The sequence below is a fragment of the Schistocerca gregaria genome, chromosome X (genome assembly GCF_023897955.1).
Source record: "Schistocerca gregaria isolate iqSchGreg1 chromosome X, iqSchGreg1.2, whole genome shotgun sequence".
Classification (NCBI taxonomy): domain Eukaryota; kingdom Metazoa; phylum Arthropoda; class Insecta; order Orthoptera; family Acrididae; genus Schistocerca; species Schistocerca gregaria.
The window spans coordinates 67,188,967-67,212,430 of record NC_064931.1 but is presented as its reverse complement, the minus strand read 5'-3'; the positions used below and the strand labels follow the sequence as shown (position 1 = coordinate 67,212,430).

The window sequence follows — 23,464 nt, the reverse complement described above, 5'->3', positions numbered from 1 at the left end:
GTTCGATATTCCCACAACATTTTCTATGATATGGTGCAGACGAATAGCAAAATTCTGCATGACCCGCTGAAGTGTCGGAGTATCGATGAAGGCGATGACCTCCTGAATGGCTGTTCTCAGCTCAGCAGTGGTTTTGGGGTTATTGCTATACACCTTGTCTTTAATATAGCCCCACAAAAAGGAGTCGCATGTGTTCAGATCCGGAGAGTATGACGGGTAATCGAGGCCCATGCTAGTGACTTCTGGGTACTTCAGAGCCAGCATACGGTCCCTAAAGTGCTCCTCCAGGACATCAAACACTCTCCTTCTTCGATGGGGTCGAGTTCCGTCTAGCATGAACCAGATTTCTCAAAATCAGGGTCACTTTGGATAATGGGGATGAAACCATGTTCCAAAACCTTCACGTATCGCTCGGTAGTCACCGTGCCATCAACGAATATCGCACCGATTATTCTTTGGTTGGACATTGCACACCACACAGTCACCCTTTAAGGGTGAAGAGACGTCTCGATCGCGAAATGCGAATTCTCAGTCCCCCAAACGTGCCAGTTTTGTTTATTGACGAACCCATCCAAATGAAAGTGGGCTTTGCCGCTAAACCAAAGCGTACTAATTCCCATCATGCATTGCTACCAGCCGTTCAATTTGAACGTCCTAACGCGAACTCTTCAGAAGTTATGAAGATTTTATTTCATATAGTTCAGCAACTGTCACCCTGTACCATCGTCGTGGTGAAAGACATCATGTGTGATTTGATGCAGAAGCTCCCAAATAATGTTCACGTAATTCACACCATTGTCGGAGCATTCGATTGCTACTACAGGTCCCAAGAAAGCCTAGCTGACTCGCATTCGGGAGGACGACGGTTCAATCCCGCGTCCGGCCATCCTGATTTAGGTTTTCCGTGATTTCCCTAAATCACTCCAGGCAAATGCCTGGATGGTTCCTCTGAAAGGGCACGGCCAACTTCCTTCCCCACCCTTCCCTAATCCGATGAGACCGATGACCACGCTGTCTGGTCTCCTTCCCCAAACAAGCAACCAACCAACCTAGCTGACTGTGCGCCATAGGATAAAATTGCCCTCGCCGGTGTGCGTCAGTACCGCTGTGCTTGCTTCGAGCAGCCGTTCACTTGGGTGAGAGAGTATCCAGACGTGACCATCCACCTGGTATAATAAGAAACGGAATTCATCCGACACGACGTTTTATGCAGTGGGCAAATCTCAGATCTCCACGTTCTGTGACGAGCAGTGGAAATCCAACACTTTATCGGCAGCTCGTGGTTTCAACGTCCTTCCACCAGTTTCCATATTTGCTCACGACAGTAGCACGCGAACAGCTGACCATCTTCGCCGTTTCCAGCCGCCGAGCCATTAAAATTTGATCATTGTCAAAGTCGCTTATGTCAGTGGATTTCCCCATTTGTGGCCCGTATCGTCGATAGAATGATTTCCCATTCGTTTCTTCTCCGCTCCTTTAACTCCCTAGCCGCGTCACAAGCCCGTAACGCCATCGGGAGCCATTTAGTCTCTGGGCGGGCAGTGGCATACCGTTTTGTTTTATCAGTGTAACTATATCTTGATAACTCAGCATGTGTCCTATCAAAGGACCCACTCTGTTAGTGAACTTTGGCGTAAAGCTCCTTGTCTCTCTAGTTTGATCCAGTATCTCAGTTACTAGATCTGCAGATGTAATTTTCAGCATTCTTCTGTAGTACCACATTTTAAAGCTTCTATTCTATTTTTGTTTACACTGATTATCATCGACATTTCACTTCCATGTAAGGTTACACTCCAAACCAATACTTTCAGTAAAGACTTCCTAAAACTTAAATTTATGTTAGATCACAAAATCTTCTCTTTTTTACAACCACTTTTCTTGTTACCGCTGGTCTACCGTCAATTACCTTGTTACACACTCTGCAAGACCCGTCACCTCCTTTTAGTGTCCCATTTTGTAATCTAATTCTCTCTACATCGCCTTACTTAATTTTAGTACAATTGATTGCTCTTGCTTTAATTTTGTTGATCTTAATCGTATGACTTCTTTTCAAGACAGTATTGGTTCTGTTATAGTGATCTTGCAAGTACCATGCCGTCTCTGACAGAATTACAATGTGATCTGCAAACTGATAAAGTTTTTATTTGTTCTTCCTGAATTCTAATTTACGTTCCAATTTCTCTTTGGTTCCCTGTACTACTTGCTTGATGTAGAGACCCAGTAACATGGGGCGTAGCACGCGACTCTGTCTCACTACTTTCTCAACGATTTCCCTTTCACATCCATTGATTCTTATAAGTGCAGTCTGGTTTCCGCGCGAGTTGTAGATGACTTTTCGTCTCCTTTACTTTATCCCTGCTCCCTTCATAATTTCAAAGCGTGCATTTTAGTCAACTTTGTCGAAATTATTCTTTAAATTTCCAACTGCTACTACAAATGTAGACTTACCTTTCTTTAACCTGTCCTCCAACATAAGTCGTAGGACATTCGGATTTCTATCAGATCAGTCAGTGCCAGTAGCTCCGAGATAGCTGACAAGAATACCACGGTGTTTCACTTCGACCAGTGAATGCGATTCTCCGCCCGACACAGTGCTTTCTTCCGATTTCGTAGTGATCGGTGCCGAAGACTTGAAGCAGGGCATTTTATTCGTGAGTTGCTAGCTCTGGTGCGTCCTACTTTTTCATCATAGACAAACAATAATAAATTTAAGAGTGTATTTAACTAGAGTGTTAGACAACAATATGTGATTTATGATCATCACCTGCCATAACCAGTTTGTCAGTAACGTTTGTCCATACACAATTTAATTCAAGCGGTATTCCAATGCGACCGTCTAAGGTTAGTCAGGTTCATCTTACTTGGCGTGCTCCGTGGTACGAGTGTTCAGGTGGTAATTCTTGACCATGTGTGAGCTTCAGACATTGGAGGCACCCGTATTGTGTAACGCGCAGCACGCTATCTTGTGATACAGGAGGTGAGCCAGACCCGGATCGAACGGACGCGACAGATCACCCACCGTGGTTTGGTACGCCAGCCTACCTGAAAGTGATTTTGAGGCGGTTTCACCACGTGCGTTTAGGTAAATGCTGGACTGGTGCCAAATTTCGCCTCGGAGAATACAATACACAAACAACTAAAATACGATAAGACACAGAAAGGAGTTTAGACGATTCACAGACATGAATTCCCATCCTCAGGATACCTTGAGGACTGCTGCGTTGGGAAGAACATCTGGCCACATATTTCAATAACAAAATACAGTCTGCCAAATCCTGAAAAATTGGATCTAACTAGATGTAATGAATGCTAGTAAAAAGAAGAAGGAAGGAAGGAAGGAAAAAAACAATGATGATGGCAAAAATTCGCCTGGAGTATTTGGGTGTTACAACAGCAATTTTTTACCCTATTTAGCAGTTTGTACGATTTTAATGCAGTTTTCGTTTGGCTGGATAGCTTGCCAGACGCAGCACCACGGCTATTCTAGAACATTGGTTAAACTGACGCAAATCATATAACACAATGTTTATGTTCATACTATTCATGTAGCTGCACCCGAAGTTCAATCGTTTTTATTCTGTCGCTGGAGCGTTATTTGAATCTCTCTCTCTCTCTCTCACACACACACACACACACAAACACACACACACACAAACACACACACGTATGTATATAGTACCACAGTATCCAGTGTTGGCTGCGTATGTATTTATTACAATATTCTATTGGTCCCCTCTCTATCTCCTCCACCCCATCTCTCTCTCTACCTCCTCCTCATCTCTCCCTGTTCATATCCTTCTCTTTCCTTCCTCTGTCCATATCCCCCTCTTCTGTCTCTTTGCTCATTTCCTCCTCCCCTCTCTCTACTCATTTCCTCCTCCCCATCTCGCTACACATCTGTTCCTCCCCCTTCCTCTGACCATCTGCTCCCTTTTTCCATTGTCTTTCTCCTCTTCTCCTTTCTCTCTGTCCATTTCCCCCTATCCCACTTTCTGTCCATCTCCTCCCCTTCCCCCACCTCTGTCCATCGCTTCCTTCCGCCTCACTGTCCATCCATCTCCTCTTGCCCCCTTCTCTTTCCATGTTATCACGCTCACCCCAATAGGAGGCTGGCGGTCCTAATTCACATATATCTAAAATATTTCACACATATTTCTGCGCGTGGTTCACTCGTATGTTGTCAAAGGCGGAAGAGGATCTAATTCTCTTTCCATACAAATGCTAGTCCTACACTATGTCTTCAAAACTGCACGGACACTCCCAAAAACATGTGTTTTTTCATATTAGGTGCATTTTGCTGCCACCTACTGCCAGGTACTCAATATCAGCGACCTCAGTAGTCATTAGACATCGTGAGAACAGAATAGGGCGCTTCGCGGAACTCACGGATTTCGAACGTCGTCAAGTGATTGGGTGTCACTTGTGTCATACGTCTGTACGCGAGATTTCCACACTCCTAAACATCCCTAGGTCTACGGTTTCCGATGTGATAGTGAAGTAGAAACGTGTAAGGACACGTGCAGCACCAATGCGTACTGGCCGACCTCGTCTGTTGACTGACAAACACCGCCGACAGTTGAAGAGGGTCCTAATGTCTAATAGGCAGACATCTACCTAAACCATCACACAGGAACTCCAAACTGCATCAGGATCCGTTGCAAGTACTATGACGGTTAGGCGGGAGGTGAGAAACTTGGATTTCATGGTCGAGTGGCTGCTCATAAGCCACACATCACGCCGGTAAATGCCAAACGACGCCTCGCTCGGTGTAAGAAGCGTAAACATTGGCCGATTGAACAGTGGAAAACGTTGTGTGGAGAGACGAATCACGGTACACAATGTGGCGATGTGATGGCAGGGTGTGGGTTCGTGTTGTGGTGTAGTCGTGTTTTTCATGGAGGGCGCTTGCACTCCTTGTTGCACTTTCACAGCACAGGTCTACATTTATATCTTAAGCAGCTTCTTGCTTCCCACTGTTGAACAGCAATTCGGGGACGGCGGTTGCATCTTTCAACACGATCGAACACATGTTGGTAATGCACGGCTTCTGGCGGAGTGGTTACACGACAATAACATCCCTGTAATGGACTGGCCTGCACAGAGTCTTGATCTGAATCCTATAGAGCACCTTTGGGATGTTTTGGAGTGCCGAATTCGTGCCAGGCCTCACCGACCGACATCGATACCTCTCATGAGTGTAGCACTCCGTGAAAAATGGGCTGCCATTCCCCAAGAACCCTGATAGCACCTGATTGAATGTATGCCTGCGAGAGTGGAAGCAGTCATCAAGGCCATTGGTTAGCCAATACCATATTGAATTCCGACGTTACTGATGGAGGGCGCCACGAACTTGTAAGTCATTTTCAGCCAGGTGTCCGAATACTTTTGATCACATAGTGTATGGTCACTATGAAGTGTGACCACCTCTGGCAGCAAAACAGGCCTGGAAACGACGGAACGAGTTGTGAATAACGCCATCAATGTTATGTTCAGGCAATTACATTCATTCTTCCTGTGGAGTTGCTCGCAAGTCTAGGAGAGCTGTTGGTGGATGTTGACGTGCATCCGAGGCATGCTCTAAGGGATTCAAATCGGGAGAGCGAGCCGGCCACGCTATGTGTGTAGTATCTTCCGTTTCCAAGAAAACATCAACCACTCGTGCTCCATGAGTTCAAGCATTATCTTCCATCAATACAAAGTCCAGGTGAACAGCACCTCGCAACAACCGTACATGAGATCCTAAAACGTCGTCACGATACCTGACAACAGTTAAACCTTTCCAATTGACCTGCACAATTTCAGGAAGAGGCGTTCCACCGGTCAACATAACCCCTCTCCAACCCATTAGCGATCCTCCTCGATGTCGGTCTCCTTCCAGAATGTTTGGATATCGAAATCGTCTTCCGCATTCTCTTCTGATGCAAATCCGTCGGGAATCACTCTACAGAGGAAATCGGGACTGATCTGCGAAAAGAACATGTCCAAGTGACGTGTCGACGACTCCATTCTAGACGTTCCATTCTGTGTAGACGCGTCTGAGGTAGAGTAGGTCTCCGACAGCAAAAAGCCACTCTATCGAAGCCTTCTCTACACCGCTTGCCTCGATACAATACGTCCAGTGGATGCTGTGAAGTCAGATGCCAGTTGCTGCGCAGTACTAAGGCGGTACCGTCGTGCTCTTACAGCCAAAGAACGGTCCTCCCTTTCTGGTATCACACGTGGTCGACCCTGGCCTGGTTTTCGGGATACAGTTTCGGTCTCTACACGCTGTCGACACACCCGGGAAACAACAAAACGATTCACATTAAGCCATCGGGCCACATGAGTTTGCGCCTGTCCTGCTTCCATTCTTTATATGGTCCCCCACCGCAGAGCGTCTGGTAGAAGTCTTTTCTGTCTTCCATGCAGAACAAGATCGTAGGGACATCTGTAGACAGTTTGTACGATTATTTCGTGAATTAGACAGAGGACGGGGAAACAGTGGTTTGTTACTTTAATTTTGGACACCAGTGTAGTTTTGTCGGTACATTCAGCGGCGCAAGTGGACGATATCTGCGGAATGTGTTGCTAATAGAATTAACAGTAAAGAAGCAGTAAATTTTAACATCTTGCATGATACGGTAGTTTTTCAAAAGTCTCAGTGTTTCTGACGTCATATCTTCTGAAGAATGTGTCGTACAAAGATATAATTTTGCTGGCACATTCAGTGGTATATATGAATACTGTATGCAAAACGTGTCGCTAATACAGTCAGTCGTAAAGAAGTAATAAGTAAAACTTCATGCTTCATGCATCATTTTTACTGCATGAAGAGCGAAAATGTTGCTAACGATAAACTTTTTTTTCATTTTATGGGGGTAGTCAGCGAGAAAATATTCCTTAACGGTTTGAAATAATGTGTAAGGTTTGTTGCAAGTCGCTAAGTGCTCTCATTCTCACATACTGGAGGACTAAAGTATGGGCACTCGCGCGACATGGGCTACACTCTTTTGCCACCTCCACCCCTACCCACCCCCACACCCACTCCATCCCCACCTCCATCCCCATCTCTTAGGCAAGTAGACAGTAAGTGTTATTTGTACCAAGTTTTATTGAAATCGGTCCAGTGATTTAGGAGAAGTGCAGTATTCACAGATACATACACACACACTACACAACACAGTTGAAGTATCATTTCTTTGAAACCCTGTAAATGTCTTCCATTGCGAGAAATAAGTTCCTCTGCGACGCTTAAGTTTGAAATTTGACTCAAGTATGTCTACAACCTTCCTCTGTAATGATGCAAAACTTGGCGCCCTGCGACATCACGCTTATGGTAGACGACAGTTCAAACAGGAGGGTGTCGACACATTAAAAAAAAAAAAAGGGCCAGATCTCAGAAGTCCATGTGAGGTGTACGCTCTGGGTTAACGATATTACATTGGGAGCAAATTTCACCACAATTCTGCCCACTGCCACCGCGGACGTGTCACATGGTAGGAAGGTCGTCATAGACCCTCTCACCCACATTTCACCCCATTTTTTGTCGCCTCTGCAATGTGGGTCAGAACCGCGACGCCCACCGTTGAAATCAAGCCATTTACTTCTAAGAGCCCGCGGTAAAACATTTCACACAAGCCGCCGCTCAGAATCTACACGAAAAGACCTCAGGGGTGGTATAAGGGACATCAATGAAACCACTCATTTACTTGGGGAATTTTATTCCAGCACATTTCAGGGTCCAAAACGACAGTTCTGAGTACGACAAGCAAGAAGACAAGGATTGTGACAACCAGAATAAGATTTCCACTCTGTGGCGGAGTGTGCGCTTCCTGGCAGATTGAAGCTGTGAGCGGGACCGAGACTCGAAGTCGGGGCGTGAGTCGTGCTTGGGTAGCTCAGACGAGAGACTACTTGCCCACGAAAGGCAAAGGTTCCGATTTCGAGTCTCGGTCCGGCACGCAGTTTTAATCTGCCAGGAAGTTTGATGTTGACAACCTCTGTCTCTACTGACACCCCCGGACGCATCAGTCCCTCTCTACGGACAATGTGTAGACACCTTGCAGTTCGAACCGTCGTTGAGCCCGAGGGAGAAGTCGCTCGACGCCACACTTTTCCATCATTACAGAGAAAGTTTGTAGCCAAATTTCAAAGAGCAGAGCGTGAGAACTTTCCTCTATAGGGGGGTCATTCCATAAGTCATGGTAACTATGATACAGTACACCGTGCGAACGTGCGGCATCATCGTAATCGCAGTAAATTCATTCGAAAGCCAGCGGCACATGTTAAGGAAGTCAACCGACAGATTGTGGCTGCGTGCGAGGATGGCTCGGTACCAGCGTCTGAAACATTTCGTGTAAGGTTGGACGAGCTACGAGATGGATCCTCTCTAACCCACCCCCACCCGCCAGACTTCAGTCCAGGCGACTTCGACCTCATTCCACAAATGAGGAAGCCACTGTGTGGGAGGCGCTTTTCAAGTAGGACGAATATCCTCAGGGCATACGTTGATGGCAATGTCAACGGCATTCAACGCTTCCCCGTCGTTGGCAACGTCGTGCGTATGCACTGGGGAACTATTTTGAAGCACAGTAGTTGATTTTGATTCATTTTTGTTCCATTTGTACTAGTGAACAATACATTTACACAGAGTTCCAATATTGTGTTTCATTTCATCATTTACCGTGCTCTCTATACTGGAACCATATCTTATGTTGCCACTCAGATACGCACTGCCGTATCGGTTCAATGCACGTCGTGCGATTCTCATGTTGTCGTATTATCGCAAACTACACCGTAGTTGGCATGACTTATGGAATGACCCAACTGTATCCTTCTTAGGAAAAAGTGAGAACTTCCTTTCCTCTTTTATTTTCTTCCTAAAACTTCTGCATAAATTCACTTCCTTTTTCGCTTTCGCCAGTCCAATTTTTGTCTGTTGCTTCCTTTTTCGAGATAGTTTCAATTCGTTTGCTTCTGGCCTTATTTCTGAATTGTTTCCTGTCCGTAATTTCTTCTTCTGTGATTTTCAATTGTTGCTGATCTTCTAGCATTTCTTTCATCCTGCTGGTTTTTAATTTACTTGCATTATTAATGTTATACATTTTATAAGTGTTTCTGTTTTCATGTCTGTAGAAATGTATACCTGCTAGGGTCAATGTCGCTAGTGACATTTAAAGACGACGTTCAGACTGCTGTGTGATGAATATTGTTGTAGAGACGTCGTTGAAAACGTCGTCCGTCTACATTAATGCACAAGTGACAACTGCATGCTAATGATTGTCTAACACGCTCAAAACATCCAGGTGTTTCACGAATAAGGCCTGCAGCTTCAGCCAAACAGGCATTTAGTTCTTCCGGAATGTCCGTTGGTGTTTCGTACACCAAACACTTCATTTGCCCCCACAAAAAGAAATCCATAGGTGTGAGGAAGCGAGAACGTGGTGGCCACGGTACTGGGCTACCCCTTCCAATACAACAATTGTGGAATTCCTTTTCAAAAGGTTGTCTGACGTCAACGCCAATCTGTGGTGGAGCACCGTCATGCTGGCACCATTAACATTTCCTGACTGCTAGCGGGATATTCTCCACAATTTCCCGTTCTACTTCACGGAGAAAGATAAGGCGATATCTTCCACTGTGCGTGTAAGAGCAGACGCAGTCCAGTCTTTTGGCCATGCAAAAGACCAGCCCAAAATGGTTCAAATGGCTCTGATCACTATGGGACTTAACTTCTGAGGTCATCAGTACCCTAGAACTTAGAACTACTTAAACCTAACTAACCTAAGGACATCACACACATCCATGCCCGAGGCAGGATTCGAACCTGCGACCGTAGCAGTCGCGCGGTTCCAGACTGTAGCGCAGACCAGCCCATTCATTTACAGTAAATCCCTGTTGATGGGGGAACACACAAGTTGCCTTAGGATTTTCCACCTTCTAGAGATGGCTATTGTGCTGATGAAGATTCCTACCCTTGAGAAAGCAACCTCGTCAGTAAACAAAACATATTTTTGGAAACCAAGGATTTTTACAGCTTCTTGCAGGTACCATTCGCAGAATAAAATATGCGCCCAGGAAAGCCTTCAGCTGATAAGTGTTGTACCTTTTGATACGTGAATGGATGGTTGCATCGTCTCGTGCAGGACATTCCACACAACAGCTTTGCAGGTATTCATATGCGTGGCTATGAATCGTTTGTGGGTGCTGGGACTGTCCTCAATCCACTGTAACATAAATTTTTCAAACTGAACGGTTCTTACACTGCTAGGTCTACTAGTTTTCCATCGGTCCGGTCTCAGGGATCCTGCTTCACGAAGATGGTCCTCCCTGGAAATCATTTTGAATACTGCTCGACTGTTGCATCGTGCCTGTCTATATGTGAGATATAGGTCGAATAACCCATTTAGAGTGAAATCATCCATCAATAACCTGTAGAAATCTGTAAAAACTTTCATGTAAACATAAAATAAACAATAAAAAATGTAATTGTTTATACAGGGACATAGGCAATCAGAGAGCAATGAAAATTTACTCTTCCTAGTAATAAAACGTATTTGCATTGCAAATCAGATTCCAATGTCAACGTGTTACATGTGAAGCAGTCAAAACAACTGTGGACCTTGACGTAAGGGAATTCCAGCGTCAGACACTTCAAGGACCCCTAGTGGGGTAATGGTACGTCTATGACACTTTTGCCACATTACTAAATTGTGTTTGAGGTTTCCTACCTGTTAGCACACAGTCAACAACTGAATGCCCCAGGTCGCTTGCAGTTAACATGTATTTTCATTCCACATCAAAGAAGCAATATAACACTAAAATGTCCTTCTTGACTGTGTTACCTAAATACAGAAAAACTTTACATAGAGTTGATGATGATAAACAATTGAAATATTTAGTCTCTGCCTACGTACAAATACTTGAAAAATAATCGGTTCCACAGAAGGAATCACGATGATTGGAGTCACCTCTTTTACGGTCGGTATAATAAAAGCTAAGTACATTTATCACTTGTGCTAATTAGTGATAAGTCAAAGTCTATTCGTCATCTAATGAAGAGATCTGATGAGCACGTCTGATAGTCTAGGTTCCACGCAAGAATTCCTGTCTTAGAGCTCCACTCCCACAGGACGCCACGCTGGAGGAAGCGAAGTTCCCTGGCCGACGGTTGGCTGCCCGTCGTGATTGCAGTGAGGTATCTTCCAGAATGGACGGCTACTGGAACCGCGAGGTGTAGATTATGGTGGTCACTCTGCGTTGGAACTTGCTTTGACGAATCTAACTGAACTGCGAAAGAGTGGCCGGTTACCATCATAATTAATGCCCTGTGGAGTGATATCTCCTCGATGCTTGCATGGTATGTGATTCACGAGGCAAAGTAGTACTTCCGATAGCGGCGCGATTACTTCCACAAAATATCCTGGAGTATGCATACCGAGCGATTTGAATTGCAAGAACCACAAAAATTAATTTCCGGTAAGGCAGATGCCAGACAGATTCATTGGAAGAATCCTCAGAAAATGTAGTCCATAGTAAAGTAAGTACCCTACAAAACATTCCTTCGTCCAAAACTTGAATATTGCTCATCAGTGTGGGATTCATACCAGCAGGACTGGTAGAGGAACTAAAAAAGATCCAAAGAAGAGCAGCACGTTTCTTTACAGGTTCATTTAGAGGGCGTTTTAAACGTCACGGAGATGCTCAGTCAAATCCAATGGCAGACACGGCAAAAGAGGCGTTTGGCATCACGAAATGGTTTGCTGTTAAGGTTCTGAGAGTGCACGTTCTTGGTACAGTAAAGCACTATGTTGCTACCTGCCACGTACATCGGGCATAAAGACTATGAAGATGAAATTACAATGATTCTAGTCCACATGGCGCCTTACCAACTATCGTTCTCATGAAACTCACCCGACTGGAACAGGAAAAGGGGAAAGTGACAGTGGTGCACAAAGCACCATCTGCCACACACCATAAGGTACTTTGAGGAGTATAGATGTAGATGTACCTGTAGATGTCCAAAATAGGTAGACCACTGGTCCTAAGGCTGGCGCCACTCGTTGCTACCGGTCGAAGCTCCACTTCAAAAGACCCCTTTGCGTTTTTGACACACTAACTTGTGACAGATACGGTGTACTTACCAACTGTTGACGGTTGGGTTTGCCCAGGGAGTCTTCCATACGGAGCTGGAGCACAAGCAACTTTCAGACTGGGTCTGTATAGCAGTTAGCTTTGGTCACAAGCTAATGCATGGGAAACAACAATTCCTGTTTATCTCCTCTAATAATTCGAACTCTACAATTTTTTTTCTTTATTGTGATGTTCATACCCGTATAAAAACAGGTAGGCTGGCAGCAGCACAATACGCCGCTCTTCAGCCCAAGATATTACAATGGTAAAACAGAGAAGATACATGAGTTGGAACAAAACGGCATCCACACTACAAACTGTTGACACGACGCACAAGCATTGATGACTTTGACGGTACACAAATCACGATGGAGTTTGGCGATGAACACTAAACACAAAACCCAACGGCACACACGAGTCACTGATGGCGATGATCTCCGGCGCGCGAATGTCCACGTAACGTGTGCGAGTCCGGGGACCTGCCAGGAGGGGAAGAAGGGTGAGGGTGGGGGGTGGGAGAGGGGAGAACAAAGATGCCAATGGCAGAGGAGATGGGAGAAGGAGTAGAGGGACGGGGAGGGGAAGCCCGGGGGAGGAGTGTGGAGAAAGGGATGAGGGAGGGAAGGGGGAGAGAAGGAGAGAAGGGAGGCAGGGTGCCCAAAGGAACAAATACAGGAAAAGGGAGGGAGGATCAAAGTTGGTAGAAGGGGTAGATGGAGGGAAGGAGGGCATTATCAGGGAGGGGGAGCTGGCGGAAGCCACCTTGGGAGAGGGTAAGGGGGGTGGAGAGATGGAGAGCAGGTGGGATGTGGGAATACAGGCACAGCAGTGGGCGGGGTTGGAAGAGGATGGGGGAGACAAGCGGGTAATGAGGATCGAGTTTACGGAAGGTGTAGAGGATCCGTATCCTTTCAAGGAAAAGGAGGAGGTGGGGGTACGGAATGAGGTCGTACAGGATCCGCGTAGGGGAGGGGAGACGGTTGCGATAGGCGAGGCGGAGAGCATGGCGATCAAAGATCTGAAGGGATTTGTAAAAGGTAGGGGGGGGCGGAGATCCAGGTAAGATGGGCGTAACAAAGGATAGGGCGGATGAGGGATTTATAAGTGTGGAGTGTGGTGGAGGGGTCCAAACCCAATGTACGGCCGGAAAGGAGCTTGAGGAGACAGAGTCGGGAGCGTGCCTTGGCTTGGATTGTCCAGAGATGGTGGGTCCAGGAGAGGCGACGGTCGAGGGTGACGCCAAGGTACTTAAGGGTGGGGGTGAGGGCAATAGGACGGCCATAGATGGTTAGATAGAAATCGAGGAGGCGGAAGGAAGGGGTGGTTTTGCCTATAATGATCGCCTGGGTTTTGGAGGGATTGACCTTGAGCAACCACTGGTTGCACCAAGTGGCGAACTGGTTAAAGTGGGATTGAAGAAGGTGTTGGGAACGCTACAGGGTGGGGTCAAGGTCAAGGAAGGCGGTGTCATCGGCAAACTGGAGAAGGTGGACAGGGAGTGACGGCGGCGGCATGTCCGCCGTATACAAAAAGTTCAGAAGAGGGGAGAGGACGGAGCCTTGGGGCACACCGGCGGAGGGAAAAAATGTGTAGGAATCCGTGTTATGGATGGTGATGTAGGAACGATGGTGGGAGAGAAAGGAGCCAATCAGATGGACGTAGTTAATGGGAAGGGCGAAGGTTTGGAGCTTGAAGAGGAGACATTAATACCATATGTGGTCATAGGCACATTCGAGGTCCAGGGAGAGGAAGATTGCGGAGCGACGGGAATTAAGCTGTTTGGAAAGGAGATGAGTGAGGTGAAGGAGAAGGTCATCGGAAGAGAAGGATGGCCGAAAGACACACTGGGTAACAGGAAGGAGGCGGTGCTGGCGGAGATGCTGGTGGATGTGTCAGGTGAGGATGGATTCCAGGACCTTGCTGAAGACCGAGGTAAGGGTGATGGGACGGTAGGAGGAGACGGCGGACGGCGGTTTACGGGGTTTAAGGAACATCAGGATACGGGAGGTTTTCCACAGGTCGGGGTAGTAGGCGGTGGACAGGACTACATTGTAGAACCTGGCCAGGGTGGAGAGCAAAGAGACAAGAGCTTCACGAAGGTGGTGGTAGGTGACACGATCGTGACCAGGAGCGGTGTTGCGTTTTCTGTGGAGTGTAGCAATGAGATTCTGTATAGTGATAGGGGCATTGAGTTCCTTGTGTGTAATGTTGTCCAAGTACTGGAAACCAGGTGCGAGGGGAGGGACAGAGGTGTCTGTTCGATCATGGACATCCGGGAAGAGGGAGTAATCGAACTGGGGATCGTCGGGGATGGAAAAGACATCGGAAAGGTAGGAGGCAAAGTGATTGGCCTTAATAAGGGTGTCAGGGAAGGGGTGATCATCATGGAGAAGAGGATAGTAGGGGAAGACTCTAGTTCTGGTAAGGTGACAGAAGGCTGACCAGAACTTGGACGAGTTTATAGGTAGGGTAGCATTTAAACGGGTGCATATCTGTCGCCAGTCCCGGAGTTTCTTAGCTGCGAGCAAGTTTCGGATGTGTCGCTGGAGTTGCCAGTGGCGTCGTAGTGTGTCCTGGTCACGCGTGTGGAGGAAGGCACGGTAGAGACGGAGGGATTCACGGAGGAGGAGGATGACCTGTGGAGTCAAGGTATGTTGGTGGGGGTGGATGGCGACAGTAGGGACGTGGGCCTCTTGGCCTCAGACAAGGTCTGCTGGAGAAAGGAGGCGGCATGGGTAACATAGTCAGGGTGGTGGTAGGTGAAGGGGTGGCCTTCGACCTGGGTGGAGAGGGTAGGCATTCAAGTCGGCATGGGAATAATCATGGACATACTTCAGGGGAGGGTCATTACGAGGGTCGGGGCGGTGGCGACGACCGTCTGAAACGGTGAGGAGGACAAGGAGATGGTCGCTACCAATGGGGTCCAGGAAATCCACCGCTATGTGGCCAAGGAGGTTGGGGGAAGAGAGGATGACATCGGGAGTGGAGTTAGATTTGGGGCGGGTGTGCTGGGGAATGGGGACGAGGTCGCTTTGGAGGGTGGAGAGGAACCGATGCCACCGCCATAATTGGGTGGCGGAACGACTATGGATGTTGAGGTCGGCGACGATCACGTAGAGGTGAAGGTAGGATCAATGTAGGAGAGGAAGTCGAAAGGAATAGGGGCGTTAGGGCAGACATACACTCCTGGAAATTGAAATAAGAACACCATGAATTCATTGTCCCAGGAAGGGGAAACTTTATTGACACATTCCTGGGGTCAGATACATCACATGATCACACTGACAGAACCACAGGCACTTAGACACAGGCAACAGAGCATGCACAATGTCGGCACTAGTACAGTGTATATCAACCTTTTGCAGCTATGCACGCATACGACCATCATTGGCACCAAGGCAGAAGCGACTCTCATCGCTGAAGACGACATGTCTCCATTCGTCCCTCCATTCACGCCTGTCACGACACCACTGGAGGCGTGAAGACGGCCTAATGGTGTGCGGGACCGTAGCCCAGCTTCATGGAGACGGTTGCGAATGGTCCTCACCGATACCCCAGGAGCAACAGTGTCCCTAATTTGCTGAGAAGTGGCGGTGCGGTCCCCTACGGCACTGCATAGGATCCTACGGTCTTGGCGTGCATCCGTGCGTCGCTGCGGTCCGGTCCCAGGTCGACGGGCACGTGCACCTTCCGCCGACCACTGGCGACAACATCGATGTACTGTGGAGACCTCACGCCCCACGTGTTGAGCAATTCGGCGGTACGACCACCCGGCCTCCCACATGCCCACTATACGCCCTCGCTCAAAGTCCGTCAACTGCACATACGGTTCACATCCACGCTGTCGCGGCAAGCTACCAGTGTTAAAGACTGCGATGGAGCTCCATATGCCACGGCAAACTGGCTGACACTGACGGCGGCGGTGTACAAATGCTGCGCAGCTAGCGCCATTCGACGGCCAACACCGCGGTTCCTGGTGTGTCCGCTGTGCCGTGCGTGTGATCATTGCTTGTACAGCCCTCTCGCAGGGTCCGGAGCGAGTATGGTGGGTCTGACACACCGGTGTCAATGTGTTCTTTTTTCCATTTCCAGGAGTGTAGATGGTGGCGCAGGTGATGGTAAGGCTGGGAAAGAAAAGACTATGGATCAAGTGCTCAGTGGGGTGTGGAAAGAGAGGTTGGAGCTGAACCAGGATCTGGCAGTGGTGATCAATGGCAACTCCGCCATGCGCAATCGGGAGGGGATTATTGGAGCGGTGGAGAAGGTAGAGCGAAGTGTGGATTGTGTGGTGGGGTTGGAGGAAGGTTTCATTGAGGAGGAAGTCATCCACGCGATGGGTTGCAAGGGTTCTTGTTGGCGGGAAGGGAACGGATGTTACTGAACAACATACGGTGCTGTCGCGCCATGACAGGGATTTAGACGAGGGTGTCAAGACGGGAGAAGGTGAAAGGGCCTGGTTGTGGGAGTAGGTGGCATGCATTTTTAGGTGGAAGACAGAACGAGCAGTGAAGGAGACCTGTTGGAGCGTGTGAGGGTGCTGGAAAGGGTGGACATTTTGCAGGACAATGGTGACGAACCTCATGATGTCCTCAGCGGTTGGGGCGGGGGGGGGGGAAGAAGGGAATTGCCAGGAGGGGTGGGGGCGTCCAGAGAGCGGATAGGGATGGTGAGTTCAGGAGTGATCAGAGGGGGTCGGGCTTTACATTTTTGGGAGTAGCTTCGACGGGGGAGATTGCAGGTATTACAGGAGGGAGGGGACTGAAGGTTAGGGCACTGTCAGAGGATGTGCGCTTGCTTACAATGCAGGCAGGTGGGGGAGTCTCGGCACTCAGCTGTTGGGTGTGCGTTGTTGTGCAGACACCTCTGGCAGTGAACGGATTGAGGAGAGGAATGGGAGGGGTCGACCTTATATCGCTGGTTGAAGAGGAGGGCACCCTCCTTCAGGAGACAGTCAATGGAGTGGGCATTCTTGGAGAAAATCCGCATAAGGCGGGTGGGGCTGGCGGAGTTAAAAATGCAGCGGACCGCTCGCACCTCAAGCGAGGGATGCGCCTAGAGCTCTGCCAACACCTCCCCCTCCCTGATCGTTGGACTAAGCCAAGTGATCATGGCGATGAGGGTCGGCAGGCGAAGCGGGGGTTTGGGGTTGGCGGGATGGAGATGGAGAAAGAGCAGGGGTAAGGGAGGTATTGGGGCGGGGTGATGAGGAAGTGGGAGAGGATGTCAGTATGGAGGGTGGGGCTGGAGGAGGAGATGAGAACTGAATCCCGTCTGGGAGTGAGGAGTGAGATGGGAACACCAGGGAAGTGTTGACAGAGGAGGAGGGAGAGGTTCCAGGCCTCGAGAAGGGAAGGATCGGGATGAGAGGAGGTATTTGTATAAAGAGGGGGGAGAAGGAGGAGGAAGCGGAGGGAGCAGGGCCAGTTGGGAGACATCCATGGCATCCTGGCGGGGGGGGGGGGGGAGGAGGATGGGGCGGACATTCTTGGGAGCAGAGAAGGTGGGGGTGCCACTAGGGCGTTTAAGGGCAGCGGAAGGGTGGGAGGTGACATAAGGTACAGGAGATACAGGGAGGTGGCGGGAAGCGGCAGGTCCTGGCGTGGACGCAGTAGTCGGCCCCGGAGATGACGACGGTGAAGGTGACGGCGATGGCGATGATGGTGACGGCGACGGCGATGGGGAGAGTGGGGCATGGACAGTGGCCACCACATTAGCTGGAGCTATAGTGACAGGATGGGGGAGTGGGGGGATGAAATCAGATGTAGAGGAACGGGAGGAAGGAGCCGGGGAGGGGCGATAAGGAGCGAGGGTGAAGGGAGAGGTAGAAGAGGAGGGATGGAGAGAGGGAGGCGGGACGTCTGGGCACACCATGTAATAGTGGTGGTGGCGGCAGAGGACGAAGTGTAAACTATGGCAGTGGTGGTAGTAGTGGCAGTGTTGGTGGGGGCTGACATGACGACAGGTAGAAACTAAGACAGTACAGGACGTCCCACGCTGCTGGCGCTGGCGACTGCTGGCTAGAACGCCGATGCTACTGCTGCCATGGACGGGGTCGCCGCTGCTGCTACCACTGCTGCTGCTGCTGCTGCTGCAGGCTAGACCGCTGCTGGCTGGCGGGACCGCTGCTGGCTGGCGGGACCGCTGCTGTTGCTGATGCTGCTGCTGGCTTGACCACTGCTGGCTTGCCGGACCACAACAGCTGCTGCCACTGCTCCTGCTGCTAGATGGAATGCTTTGGCTGGCGCGACAACTGAAGCTGCTGATGCTGTTGCTGGCTAGACAGCTGCTGGCTGGTCAGACCACAACTGCTGCTGCTTCTGCAGCTGGCTAGACTGCAGCTGACTGGCGGGTCTGCTGCAGGCTAGTGGGACCGCTGCTGCTGCCGATGCTGCTGCTGGCTGGACCTCTGCTGACTGGCGGGACCACTGCTGCTGCTGATGCTGCTGCTGGCTGGACCGTTGCTGGCTGGCTGGGCCACAACTTCTGCTGTTGCTGCTGCTGCTGGCTGGACTGCTGCTGGCTGTCGGGACCACTGCTGGCTGGCGGGACCACTGCTGCTGCTGATGCTGCTGCTGCCTGGACCACTGCTGGCTGGCAGGACTGCTGCTGCTGCTGATGCTGCTGCTAGCTGGACAACTGCTGGCTGTTGGGACCGCTACTAGATGGAGTGACCGCTGCTGCTGCTGCTGCTGCTGGCTGAATTGCTGCTGGCTGGCCGCACCACAACTGCTGCTGCAGCTGCTGCAGGTGCTAGCTTGACCGCCGCTGCCTGGAGGAACCGCTGACATGACGACAGGTAGAAACTAAGACAGTACAGGACGTCCCACGCTGCTGGCGCTGGCGACTGCTGGCTAGAACGCCGATGCTACTGCTGCCATGGACGGGGTCGCCGCTGCTGCTACCACTGCTGCTGCTGATGCTGCTGCTGGCTGGACCACTGCTGGATGGCGGGACTGATGCTGGCTGGTGGGACCCCTGCTGGTTGGCAAGACCGCAGCTGCTGCTGCTGCTGCTGCTGGCTGGACCAATGCTAGCTGGTCAGACGAAAAATGCTGCTGCTGCTAGCTGGACCACTGCTGGTTGGCGGGGCCGCTGCTGCTGCTGATGCTGCTGCTGGCTGGACCGCTGCTGGCTGGCCGGACCACAGCTCCTGCTGCTGCTGCTAGCTGTACCGCTGCAGGCTAGCTGGACCGCTGCTGGCTGACGTGACTGCTGATGTTGCTGATGCTGCTGTTGGCTGAACCGCTGCTGGCTGACCGGACCACAACTGCTGCTGCTGCTGCAAACTGGACCGCTGCTGGCTGGAGGGACCGCTGCTGGCTGGCCGGACAACAACTGCTGCTGCTGCTGCTGCTAGCTGGAACGTTGCTGGCTGGCAGGACCGCTGCTACTGGTGACCCTGCTGCTGGCTGGACCCATGCTGTATAGCGGGACCACTGCTGGCGGTGCCGCTGCTGCTGGCTGGTGGGGCCGCTGCTACTGCTGATGCTGCTGCTGGCTGGACCACTGCTGGCATGCAGGACCCCTGCTGGCTGGCAAGAAGGCAGCTGCTGCTGATGCTGCTGCTGGCTAGACCAATGCTGACTGGCCAGACTACAACTGCTGCTGCTGCTGCTGCTGTTGCTGCTGCTGCTCCTAGCTGGACCGCTGCTAGCTGGTGGGACCGGTGCTACTGCTTCTGCTGCTGCTGCTGGGTGAACCACTGCTGGCTGGAGGGACCACTGCTGCTGCTGATGCTGCTGCTGGCTGGAACGCTGCTAGCTGGCTGGATCACAAAGGCTGCTTCGACTGCTGCTGCAATCTGGACCGCTGTTGGCTGGCGGGATCTCTGCTGCTGCTGATGCTGCTGCTGTTGCTGCCTGCTGGACTGCTGCTGGCTGGTGCGTCCGCTGGTGGCTGGCCGGACCACAACTGCTGCTGCTGCTGCTGCAGCTAACTGGACTGCTGCTGGCTGGTGGGACCGCTGCTACTGCTGATGCTGCTGCTGGCTGGACCAGTACTGTATGGCGGGACCGCTGCTGGCTGGCAGGACCGCTGCTGCTGCTGCTGGCAGGACCCCTGCTGGATGGTGGGACCCTTGCTGCTGCTGATGCTGCTGCTGGCTGGACCGCTGCTGGCTGGCTGGACCACAACAGCTGGTTTTGCTAATGCTGCTGCTGCTGATGCTGCTGCTAGCTGCACCGACCACTGCTGGCTGTTGGAACCACTGCTTGCTGGAGGGACCGCTGCTGCTGCAGCAAGCTTGACCGCTGCTGGCTGGCGGAACCGCTGCTGCTGCTGATACTGCTTATGGCTGGACCACTGCTGGCTGGCGGGACCACCGCTAGCTGGCGGGACCATTGCTGCTGTTGCTGCTGGCTGCACCCCTCCTGGCTGGTGGGACCGCTGCGGGCTGGCGGGACCGCACCTGCTGCTGATGCTGCTGCTGTCTGGACCAATGCTGGCTGGCCGGACCACAACTGCTGCTGCTGCTGCTGCTGCTGCTGGTGCTGCTAGCTGTACCGCTGCTGGCTGGTGGGACCACAACTCCTGCTGCTGCTGCTGCTGCTGCTAGCTGTACCGCTGCTGGCTTGCAGGACAGCTACTGCTGCTGATGCTGCTTCTGCTGCTGGTTGGACCGCTGTTGGCTGGCGGGACCGCTGTTGGCTGGCGGGACCGCTGCTGGCTGGCGGGACCGGTGCTGCTGATTCTGCTGCTGCTGCTGGGTGAACCGCTGTTGGCTGGAGGGATCACTGCTGCCTGCTGGACTGCTGCTGGCTGGTGCATACGCTGCTGCCTGACCGGACCACAATTGCTGCTGCTGTAGCTAGCTGGACCACTGCTGGCTGGTGGGACCGCTGCTATTGCTGATGCTGCTGCTGGCTGGACCGGAGATGTATTTCGGGACCGCTGCTGGTTGGCAGGACCGGTGCTGCTCCTGCTACTGCTGCTGTCTGGACCAATGCTGGCTGGCCGGACCACAACTGCTGCTGCTTTTGCTGCTAGCTGGACTGCTGCTGGCTGGCAGGACCACTGCTACTGCCCATGATGCTACTGCTGCTGCAGGCTGCACCACTACTGGTGGCGGGACCGCTGTGGCCGGGACCGCTGCCACTGCTGATGCTGCTGCTGCTGCTGGCTGGACCGCTGCTTCCTGGGTGGACAACAACTGCTGCAACTGCTGCTGCTGCTGCCGGCTGGACCGCTGCTGGCTAGCTGGACAACAACTGTTGGTTTTGCTGCTGCTGCTGCTAGCTGACCGCTGCTTGCTGACGTGGCCGCTGCTGCTGCTGATGCTGCTGCTAGTTGGACGACTGCTGGCTGTTGGGACCGCTGCTGGCTGGAGGGACCGCTGCTGCTGCAGCTGCTACTGCTGCTATCTTGACCGCTGCTGGCTGAAGGAACCGCTTCTACTGCTGATGCTGCTTATGGCTGGACCACTGCTGTCTGGCAGGACCGCTGCTGGCTGGCGGGACCACTGCTGCTGGCTACACCGCTGCTGGCTGGTGGGACCCCTGCTGGCTGGAGGGAGCGCAGCTGCTGCTGATGCTGCTGCTGGCTGGACCAATGCTGGCTGGCCAGACAACAACTGTTGCTGCTGCTGTTGCTGCTAGCTGAACCACTGCTAGTTGGTGGGGCCGCCGCTGCTGGCTGGACCACAACTGCTGCTGCTTCTGGTGCTAGCTGGACTGGTGCTGGCTGGCAGGACCACTGCTACTGCTGATAATGCTGCTGCTGCTGGCTGCACAGCTACTGGTGGCGGGACCGCAGCTGGCTGACTGGACTACAACTGCTGCTGCTGCTGATGCTGCTGCTGCTGCTGGCTGGACCGCTGCTGGCTGGCGGGACCACTGCTGCTGCTGGCTGGACCGCTGCTGGCCCGGCGGGACCACTGCTGCTGCTGCTGCTGCTGCTGGCTGGACCACTGCTGGCTGGCGGGACCACTGCTGGCTGGCGGGACCACTGCTGCTGCTGCTGTTGGCTGCACCGTTGCTGGCTGGTGGGACCCCTGACGGCTGGCGAGACCGCAGCTGCTGCTGATGGTGCTGCTGGCTGGACCAATGCTGGCTGGCCGGACCACAACTGCTGCTGCTTCTGGTGCTAGCTGGACTGCTGCTGGCTGGCAGGATCACTGCTACTGCTGATGATGCTGCTGCTGCTGGCTGCACAGCTACTGGTGGCGGTACTGCTGCTGGCTGGCAGGACAGCTACCGCTGCTGATGCTGCTGCTGGCTGGACCGCTGCTTGCTGGGTGGACCACAACTGCTGCTGCTGCTGCTGCTGCCGACTGGACCGCTGCTGGCTGGCCGGACCTTAATTGTTGGTTTTGCTGCTGCTGCTGCTGGTTGAACCGCTACTGGTGGCTGGACCGCTGCTGGCTGGCGCGACCGCTGCCGCTCCTGATGCTGCTGCTGGCTGGACCGCTGCTTGCTGGGTGGACCACAACTGCTGCTGCTGCTGTTGGTAGCTGGACCGCTGCATGGCTGGCGGGACCACAACTGCTGCTGCTGATGCTGCTTCTGGCTTTACCGCTGCTGGCTGGCCGGACCGCAACTGCTGCTGCTGCTGCTGCTGCTGCTGCTAGTTGGACCACTGCTGGTTGTTGTGACCGCTGCTGGCTGGAGGGACCGCTGCTGCTGCTGCTATCTTGACCGCTGCTGGCTGGCGGAACCGCTTCTACTGCTGATGCTGCTTATGGCTGGACCACAGCTGACTGGCAGGACCGCTGCTGCTGGTGATGCTGTTCCTGGCTGGACTGCTGCTGGCTGGCCGGACCACAACTCCTGCTGCTGCTGCTGCTGCTGCTGGCTGAACCGCTGCTGACTGGCGGGACTGCTGCTGGCTGGCTGGACCACAACTCCTGCTGCTGCTGCTGCTGGCTGGACCATTGCTGACTGGCGGGACCGCTGCTGGCTGGCTGGACCGCTGCTGGCTGGCGGCACCGCTTCTGGCTGGTGGGACCGCTGTTGCTGCTGATGCTGCTGCTAGGCTGGACTGCTGCTGGCTGGCAGGACCATAACACCTGCTGTTCCTGCTGCTGCTAGCTGTACCGCTGCTGTCTGGCGGGACCCCTGCTGCTGCTGATGCTGCTGCTGATGCTGCTGCTGATGCTGATTGGACCGCTGCTATTTGGCGGGACCGCTGCTGTCTGGCGGGACCGCTTCTGGCTGGCGGGACCACTGCTGCTGCTGATGCTGCTGCTGGCTGGACCACTGCTGGCTGGCGGGATCCCTGCTGGCTGGTGGGATTGCTACTGCTGCTGATGCTGCTGCTGCCTGGACTGCTGCTGGCCTGCCGGATCACAACTGCTGCTGCTGCTGCTTCTGCTGGTGGCTGGACTGCTGCTGGTTGGCGGGAACGCTGCTGGCTGGCG

General features: G+C 52.2%; 1 protein-coding gene across 1 annotated transcript; it reads right to left on the bottom strand.

The window, feature by feature from the left end:
* Window positions 1-18,386: 18,386 nt before the first annotated feature.
* On the bottom strand, window positions 18,387-23,207 carry LOC126297905 (mucin-19-like; the record flags this gene model as incomplete). The annotated part of the gene is made up of 12 exons (XM_049989214.1): window positions 18,387-18,880; window positions 18,927-19,130; window positions 19,202-19,239; window positions 19,369-19,680; window positions 19,785-20,007; window positions 20,049-20,661; window positions 20,768-20,887; window positions 21,529-21,785; window positions 21,845-22,282; window positions 22,449-22,671; window positions 22,806-23,042; window positions 23,142-23,207. Coding segments are annotated over 12 exons (3,225 nt in total), but the record flags the coding sequence as incomplete, so codon positions are not given.
* Between the last annotated feature and the right edge of the window lie 257 nt (window positions 23,208-23,464).